Source organism: Lagopus leucura, unplaced genomic scaffold (assembly GCF_019238085.1).
Source record: "Lagopus leucura isolate 7727_CA_CO unplaced genomic scaffold, USGS_WTPT01 Super-Scaffold_100004, whole genome shotgun sequence".
NCBI classification, from domain to species: domain Eukaryota; kingdom Metazoa; phylum Chordata; class Aves; order Galliformes; family Phasianidae; genus Lagopus; species Lagopus leucura.
In genome coordinates, this window is record NW_024962264.1 from 1962796 (window position 1) to 1971385 (window position 8590).

Here is an 8590-nt window from a genome sequence, read left to right on the forward strand (position 1 = left end):
AACGGTTATTAAGTAATTTAAAATTCATTTATCTTCTTTTGAGATACGTTTTCTGAATATTTACCAAAGAGGTTTTATATTCTGGCTACAAAGATAGAGCCATCTATTTTCTGTCTTTCTTTCTCACGACCAGATATTTCAAGAAGTTCCAGTACTGTGGATATGCCCCTCATGTGCGCAGCTGTAAGCCTAATACTGATGGGATTTCATCCCTGGAGAATCTTTTAGCTAGCATTATACAGAGAGTGTTTGTCTGGGTTGTATCTGCCATCACTTGCTTTGGAAATATTTTTGTTATCTGTATGAGGCCTTACATCAGATCGGAAAATAAGCTCCACGGCATCTCAATAATGTCTCTCTGCTGTGAGTATTCCATGCATGAAAGTAGAAGAATATTGTTTTAATCTGCTCGTAGTGTGTACAGTATTTGTTATTACAAAATGGTGACACATTTCCAGCATTAGATGTACTGAACCCTCATGCTCGTGTGAATGGCAATACAAAATGCCGTATCTTCCCCACCAGGAAGTCTTGTTGGATGCTACCTTTGTTCTGTAACAACAAACTGTTGATAGATTGCAAAGGTTTCATGATTTTAGTGCTGTAGACATTGGAAGGTTGGAAGGGACCTCAAAGCCCACCCAGTCTCAACCCCTGCTGTGGGCTGGTTACCCCCCACCAGCTCAGCTGCCCAGGGTCCCATCCAGCCTGATCTTGAGTTCTTCCAGGAGTGGGGCACCCGCAGCAATGTGGGCGGCTGTGCCAGGGCCTCACCACCCCCTGGGTGAACAATTTCCTCTTAATGAATCATAGAATCACAAGGTTGGGAAAGACCTACAAGATCATCCAGTCCAACCGCCCTCCCATCACCACTGCTACCACAAGCACTAACCCAGATCTCGCAGCTCCTCATCCAGGCACCTCTTGAACGAACACTGCCAGGGATGGCGACTCCACCACCTCCCTGTGCAGCCATTCCATGCCTGACCACCTTCTGAGAGATAAAGTTCTTCCTCATGTCCAACCTAAACCTCCTCTGGTACAACTTGTGGCCATTCCCTCGGGTCCTGTTTGTTGCCTGGGAGAAGAGGCCCAACCCCTCCTAATCATAACCTCCCTTTGTAGAGTTGTAGAGTGCAGTGAGGTCTCCCCTGAGCCTCCTCCAGGCTAAACAATTGCATGGGATTCTGTTACCATTCCTAATAGCCCATCTCAGTACAAATCCATCTAAACTTAAATATTTCACAAGTGGTATTAGCTGCATTTTTAAATGTAATTGTCAGCAGGGTATAAAATGGCAGCATTTCTATATACTGCATGTCAGTGATTCTCAAATTGTTATTGCTTAACCATTAGAAAAATCTGAGCACCATGCAAAACTTCTAGTCACTGAGATTATACATAAGCATGTATGTGTGTGCGTACATGAGACACCTTCAGCTCTGTGTTGACAGCTCCTCTTGAATTTGTAGTGTTAGCATTGCAGAAATATTTGTTACTGAGCCTTTTCTTGGTAAGTCCATATAAAATATAATAGGAGTAAGAAGAGGTGTCATGATCTTTCAATATAAGCAATCAAGGCTCGTTGTTTCTCTTGCTGGACTAGAGTTGAAAACGTGAAGCAAATGCTAGAATTTAATAATTATTTTTACCCTGCCATCATTATTGAGCACGTGAGGAATGGTGAGCGCATCCTGAGAGATCTACAATACAAGCTCACTCATTCTAATGCTCCAAAAGGAGCTCAACAAATGTCAGAGCAATCCCTCTAGCATTACCCTAGGCACGCACAGGAGCTTCCCTCTACCTTCTGCCTTTCCCTGCTGAGCTAATCAGGAGGAAGAGCACTGTTGATTGTGTTTGCTGACTGCTTTCAAGTCTTAGTAGAAGCTTGTGCACATCAGTTTTGAATTATTGTAAGATGGACAAATCTAAACTAAACTTAAATGGAATGAATTAAATTGACGAATTAAAACTAAACTTTTAATCCAACCCAAGAAAAGAGTTGAAAGCGTATTTCTATAAATTGAAGTATGCTTTTTCAGCTTGAAAACCAATTTTATTCAGGATTCAATATATAAGTCTGAAAACAACTATGAAACATAGACTATTAGCTCAAACAAAAGCTGACAAAAAGGAGTAACAGAGCTGAATTATGTGGCCTTTGCTACAACTCATGGTATCATTCCAACTCTAACATTGGTTTTATAACTGTGTATTAGCTGGCTTAAAAATGTGTACTAACGTGTGCATGTCTGTTTTTCAACAGACATATACACAAAGAGAACGGGAAATTCAGATGTGTAAATAATGATGTTAAGCACTATGCCCACAGGTGCTGACTGTCTGATGGGAATATATTTATTTGTGATTGGAGCTTTTGATCTTAAATATCGTGGAGAATACAACAAGCACGCTCAGTTGTGGATGGACAGTATTCATTGTCAATTGGTGGGATCGCTGGCTATTCTGTCTACAGAGGTGTCAGTCTTACTGTTGACTTACCTGACTTTGGAGAAATACATCTGCATAGTTTATCCTTTTAGGTGTTTGAAGCCCAGAAAATGCAGGACAATTTCCATTTTAGTTCTTATCTGGATAATTGGGTTTGTTGTTGCTTTTATTCCACTGAGCAATAAGGAATTTTTCAGGAACTACTACGGCACCAATGGCGTCTGTTTCCCTCTTCACTCAGAGCAATCAGAAAGTTCAGGAAGTCAGATTTATTCTGTTGTCATTTTTTTAGGTAAGTTGCCTTTTTTCCTGATACATGATTAGAGCCTTCCTTATATACAACAATGGTCCTGATTTTCAGACAGATTTGGCAGCTTTGTTGGGATATTCATTTTTCATACAGACCTTTTCCAATCTATTTTGTTATATTAGATTGATACTTAGGTATCTTAAGATGTATGAAGGGCTCAGAAGTTGGAAAGAAGGTAGAATCATTGAGTTCCTGAAGGAATAGATTTTTGCCAGGGAAGTAAAGAGAAGAGCTGCACTGTTTGGCTCCAATAGCAAACATTTGTCAGGTGATGATGATGTGATTACTGGAGTAGAGATTCTATGTTTGAGAGAAGACTGTTTAATTTTATGGGATTGGCAGTTTAGAGCAAGGATTTTTCTTTATTATCCAACTTGCAAACAAGTGATGTGGAACTGCTGTTCTGCTTTTAAGAAGTAACTAATTAAAGCCTTTTCAACAGGTGTAAACTTGGCAGCTTTTCTCATCATTGTCTTTTCCTACGGAAGTATGTTCTACAGTGTTCACCAAACAGCCATTATGGCTACTGAGATTCAGAATCATATCAAAAAAGAGATGACACTGGCCAAACGTTTTTTCTTCATTGTATTTACTGACGCACTGTGTTGGATACCCATTTTTATTTTGAAACTCCTTTCTTTACTGCAAGTAGAAATACCAGGTATGTTCTTCCCCTTGTTGCTGTTTTGGCTGTGCATGAAGATAGTTTCTCGTTTAGAACAAAGAATTGAATGTATTGAATTATATTACTGTAATGAACTATATGCTTATTTATCTTCATAGATGAACACACAATATAATGAATTATACTTTGCTTTATTACTGCACTGGATTATATTACTATCATCTACAAGGTTAGTCACGTTTAATTTGGACATAACAACAAAAAATCAAATCTTTGAAGTCTGTCCCAATAGAATATCTATAAAATATATCAGATGATTTTGTAAACCAAGCTTGCACTGGATTGGCCTTTCTCATCTTCTGGCTTTCGGAGATTCTGTTGCCTAACCAGCGTTCAAGCCAACACAAAATTTCATATCTTGATTTAACCATATAATTCTTACCCTGAAATAACTTCAAGCACTGACACTTCAAGCACTAAGTTATGTAAAATCAAGCTAACCTTCTTCATGCTAAAAATACATTCCCATGTAAAACCAGTAAAAGATTAGAAACTTTAAAAGCTTTGTGGGGGGACTTATAATGAATAATACTGAGGAATAGGGAATATAGATCCCAGGCAGTGACAGGAAGCAAAGAATAGAGAAGATACAAGAGCAAAGGGTAGTGCAAAAATAATAGTGAGAAGAAACAACCTGCGATATGAAGCCAAGCTGGAAGTGTGCAGCCACCCCTCCAAGCAGGAAGCTCTCTTTCATAAGCATCAAGGGCTCATGTTAATTAATGGGTAGAAACGCTATAATGCCTACTACAGCTTCCTTTCTTTTTCTCTCCCCAAGGTACCATAACATCTTGGGTAGTGATTTTTATCTTGCCCATAAATAGTGCTCTGAATCCTCTTCTCTACACTTTGACTACACGACCCTTCAAAGAAATGATTCACCAGTTCTGGTACAACTACAGACAAAGAAGATCCAAAAGGGGCAAAGGCAGTCAGAAAGCTTACGGTCCGTCCTTCATTTGGGTAGAGATGTGGCCAACGCACGAAATCACACCAAAGCTAACTAACCCTGTGCTTTGTACAGACTCCTCTGATGCCTCTGTCACTACACAGTCAACAAGACTAAATTCCTACACGTAAACACGTTTGGAATCTTCACAGCGATGTCTGCACGCCTGTGGAGTTGCTGCTTTGCAACAACGATGACAAGCGAGGGAGGTATGACGCCTGGGCTCCTGCGCACCAGAACTCAAAGCAGGAAGAAGCACAGTGTGGCTGCTTGCAGGTAGAACCAATATATCAAGTGTTATTTCCACCTTGCAACAGTTCCTGCTATTTTGACAACTCATTCTAGTTCAGAATGAGAAGTCAATCTCTTCTTTCTTTTTTTTCCTCCAGCAAGCCAGGAGTGTGGGGAAAAACAAATAATGAAGTGTTATTTAAAACATCTCATACTGAAATCACAGCATTTCAAAATCATCTATCTTTGGGGGAAAAAAAGGCTATTTTCAATAAACTTTTTGTAGTTAAAAAAAATACCCATTTCAACAGCTCTTTTATTTTTCAGAGTTGACTGGTTTCATCTTCAAAATCATACTCCTCTCAAGATTTCTGAGTGGTAGACTTTTTAGACTGCATACAGCTCTTAAAAGCTTTTGGGAATAGCACTAAGAAAATATTTTCATTTCATAATTAGATGACTTTATTATATTTGTCAAGGTCAAACAGGTGGAAACGTTATTCCTTTTATCAACCGTTTCACCCATACAACTGTTGTAATTCAAGCAGAATCAGAATATTCTTTTTTAAATGTGTTTCTCAACTGTGTGTCCTCCAGCTGTTAACTAGAGGAAATTTCTCCTTTTGGAAGAGCTAGGAAGACCAAACTGAGCACCCCAATATCTTGACGCTGCTCTTCTCCTCACCATTTCATTATGAGCTACACTAAATAGCTCCCAGCAGCTTACACACTTGAACAGGTTTCAGCCTTTATCTATCTCTGGATATTGAATAACAGGAGGGTGCCAAAGAGATGACTGTCAGTCTTAGTAGGCTTCATCACATATACATTCAGTCTCCTTGTATACCTGAACGGATGCAATATGGCTAAAAAAATTTTAGGAACACCAGTTCTGCACTTTTTGGGCTGTGTTTTTCCTCCTTGTAATAGAACAGCACAATAATGTCATCAAGCTGAAACAAACCTCTGCACCCCCAAAAAAAGGTGTTAAGGATAGATGTAGAGGCAGTTCTTTTGCATACACACACCTAAGATCTTTCCCTTAAGAATTACTGTGATTTCTTTTGTTCTTTTAGTACCGTATTCCCAGCCCAATGGCTTGGAAGCCCAAGAAGGTAAAATAAATTCTTTTGTATTGGTGATTTGAAGCTTTTTAAAATGAAGTTTAAAGATACTTCTGGTGTTTGCACTTAACTTCTTAATAATGTAAGAAGTAGAGTTAAAAATAGTGTGACTCACACTTCAGCTGTTTACAGAACTTTGGATTATCTTGAAATCAAAAGTTAAGCATCTACTGTACGTTCAATCAAAATAAAAGATTGTCCATTGAACAAAATGACTTCTGTTCCAAGTTGTTTGGCAGCACTTTGAGTTACTGGGAAAACAAACAAACAAAAACAACAGCTAAGAGGAATCCTGCAATGTAGATCACCTTTAACCCAGCCACTCAGAACTCAATTCACCAGGGCTTGTGTAATCTAAGGCTCGTTCAGAAAGCTGCTCCCCTGCTTTCAGTAGGATGTCTGTCCTTATCAATGTTCCTATTTTTCTTTTAAGTTGATTCTAAATGCACTCAATGTCATCCTCATTTCTATGAGTAATCCAAGAATATCCATCAGTTCAAAATTTGTTGTAAGAACTTTATTGCTTTGATAACAAAACTACAGCTTCTCTTTAAAATAGCTTATACCAGGGAAAATATGGCTGATCCAGGGTATAGCTACATTCTCCTGCAGCTTCCCCTTGTATTTTAGCATTTGCAGCTGTGGTAAAGGCACAGGAATTTCGGCACAGATATTTATTACATAACAGTGATCTTACAGACCCAAAGGCCTTGGTAACAGCACCAAACTAATGAACTAGTAACTGCTTAAGGCAAGACATAAAAACAGCATCAAGTACAAAAAAAGTTCTTCCCCAAGATGGGAGAGTCCGTTTCACAGGTTCTGTCCTAACTGATGGAAGCTTTTCCTTGTGCTTCAGAACAATTAATCCTAACAGTAAACACTGCTGATGTGGACCACCATAAGGCACTTTATTACAACGGAAAATAGTGTAAAATTGTTGACAGTAATAAAACTTCTCGTAAAACAAAAATGCAACCTCACAGAAATATACCACACTAAAATAATAATGTCTGGGACAGGGGGATTACCTAAAGCTTGTAAATAAGCCACAACCTGCCACACGATCCCATCCTTTCCATAATGAAAGAGCACAGGCACGGGAAGGCTGGAGGCTGTGGAAGTTCTCACAAAGACATCCAGCAACGAGGAGTGTTCAAAAGGCTGCAAAGTACAGGGAGCAGGGTAACTCCGTGTGCGTTACTTCAGCACGAACCTGAGATCACCTGAGCTTCTGAGGAAGTCCAAAGTCGCAACGTTATTTTCACACGACTGCAATTCATGCACGCAAAACAGACATCCATACGGCTCGGTCCCACAGCAGCTCACTCGCTGGGCTTCAGGGAGTCGTAGCCCTCCTTCAGCAGGTCCCGCCACGTCCGCAGGCAGCGCGCGTTCTCCGAGCAGCGAGCCGCCAGCGCCTCCACCTGTGCCGACACGGCGCTTGTCGCCTGCAGGACGCGGCTCAGCGAGAAGGCGGCCTGAGGGCGGGCAGACAGACAGATAGAATCATAGAATCACAAGGTTGGAAACGACTTGCAAAGATGATCTAGTCCAACTGTCCTCCCATCACCACTGCTACCACAAGCACTACACCACATTTCATAGCTCCTCATCCAGACGCCTCTTGAACACTGTCAGGGATGGCGACTCCACCACCTCCCTGACAGCCATTCCAGTGCCTGACCACCATCTGAGAGAAAAAGTTCTTCCTCATGTCTAATCTAAACCTCTTCTGATACAACTTGCATCCACTTCCCCGGGTCCTGTTTGTCACCTGGGAGAAGAGGCCAAACCCCTCTTTACCCCAGCCTCCCTTCAGGAAGTTGTAGAGTGCAGTGAGGTCTCCCCTGAGCCTCCTCTTCTCCAGACTGAACAATCCCAGCTCCCTCAGCTGCTCCTCATAAGACTTGTGCTCCAGACCCCTCACCAGTTTCGTTGCCCTTCTCTGCACACGCTCCAGGGCCTCAATGTCTTTCTTGCAGTGAGGGGCCCAAAATTGAACACAATACTTGAGGTGCGGCCTCAGCAGAGCTGAGTACAGGGGATGATCACATCCCTGCTCCTGGTGGCCACACCATTTCTAATGCAGGCCAGGATGCCATTGGCCCTCTTGGCCACCTGGGCACACTGCTGGCTCCTGTTCAGCTGAGCATCAGCCAACACCCCCAGGTCTCTTTCCTCCTCACAGTCATCCAGCCTCTCATCCCCAAGCCTGTAGCACTGCATGGGGTTACTGTGGCCAAAGTGGAGGACCCGGCACTTGTCCTTGTTGAACCTCATCCCATTCACAGCCCAGCGATCCAGCTTATCCAGATCCCTCTGAAGGGCCGCCCTACCCTCAGGCAGATCCACACCACCTCCCAGCTTGGTGTCATCTGCAAACTTATGAGGGTGCACTCGATGCCCTCATCTAGATCATCAATGAAGATATTAAACAAGATGGGCCCCAGCACCGACCCCTGGAGGACACCACTTGTAACGGGTCGCCAGCTGGACTTCATTCACCACTTCCCGTTGGGCACGGCCCTCAGGCAGTTCCTTAGCTAAAGAAAGGTGCACCTGTGCAGGCCACGGGCAGCTAGTTTCCCCAGAAGAATAGTATGAGATTGATTGATTGATTGATTGATTGAAAGACGTGTTCATGCGGACCCCCTCCCGCCCACTCGGCGTGCACTCACGTCGCCGATCTGCATCTCCACCTCCTCCAGCTGCAGGGCTCCGGCCGGCGCCGCTCCTTCACTGCCGCTGCGGGCCCGCCGAGGCCCGGTGCTGGGCGAAGCCTCCGCCATAGCCCGCGCCGCACAGCGCTCCGATCCCGTTCTGTCTCGCGAGAG

The 8590-nt window shown here is 42.6% G+C and overlaps 2 protein-coding genes across 7 annotated transcripts in view; one reads left to right on the forward strand and one right to left on the reverse strand.

The window, feature by feature from the left end:
* The window catches only part of RXFP1 (relaxin family peptide receptor 1), a 45864-nt gene extending 41033 nt beyond the window's left edge, over nucleotides 1–4831 (forward strand). For 4 of the 6 annotated variants that reach the window (XM_042870832.1, XM_042870834.1, XM_042870833.1 and 1 more), the window contains 4 exons: nucleotides 134–363; nucleotides 2336–2746; nucleotides 3207–3425; nucleotides 4228–4831. In XM_042870832.1, coding sequence (XP_042726766.1) covers nucleotides 134–363; nucleotides 2336–2746; nucleotides 3207–3425; nucleotides 4228–4529 — 1162 coding nt within the window. In that variant the 3' untranslated portion in view covers nucleotides 4530–4831. Of the gene's footprint in view, nucleotides 1–133; nucleotides 364–2335; nucleotides 2747–3206; nucleotides 3426–3547 lie in introns of all 6 variants that reach the window. The other 2 variants (XM_042870835.1, XM_042870836.1) reach the window with 2 other exon arrangements.
* A 1413-nt stretch (nucleotides 4832–6244) lies between these two features.
* Nucleotides 6245–8554, reverse strand: CUNH4orf46 (chromosome unknown C4orf46 homolog). Its single transcript, XM_042871375.1, has 2 exons — nucleotides 8435–8554; nucleotides 6245–7234 (listed from the first exon to the last, which is right to left on the reverse strand). Exons 1-2 carry the CDS (start codon nucleotides 8543–8545, stop codon nucleotides 7079–7081), a joined length of 267 nt encoding a protein of 88 aa, XP_042727309.1. The 5' UTR covers nucleotides 8546–8554; the 3' UTR covers nucleotides 6245–7078.
* Between the last annotated feature and the right edge of the window lie 36 nt (nucleotides 8555–8590).

Coding starts and splice junctions, on each gene's coding strand:
- CUNH4orf46 (XM_042871375.1), bottom strand. CDS start 8,545: ATGGCGGAGGCTTCGCCCAGCACCGGGCCTCGGCGGGCCCGCAGCGGC. Junction 7,235..8,434: donor TGGAGATGCAGATCGGCGAC/GTGAGTGCACGC, acceptor GCCCGCCCTCAG/GCCGCCTTCTCGCTGAGCCG.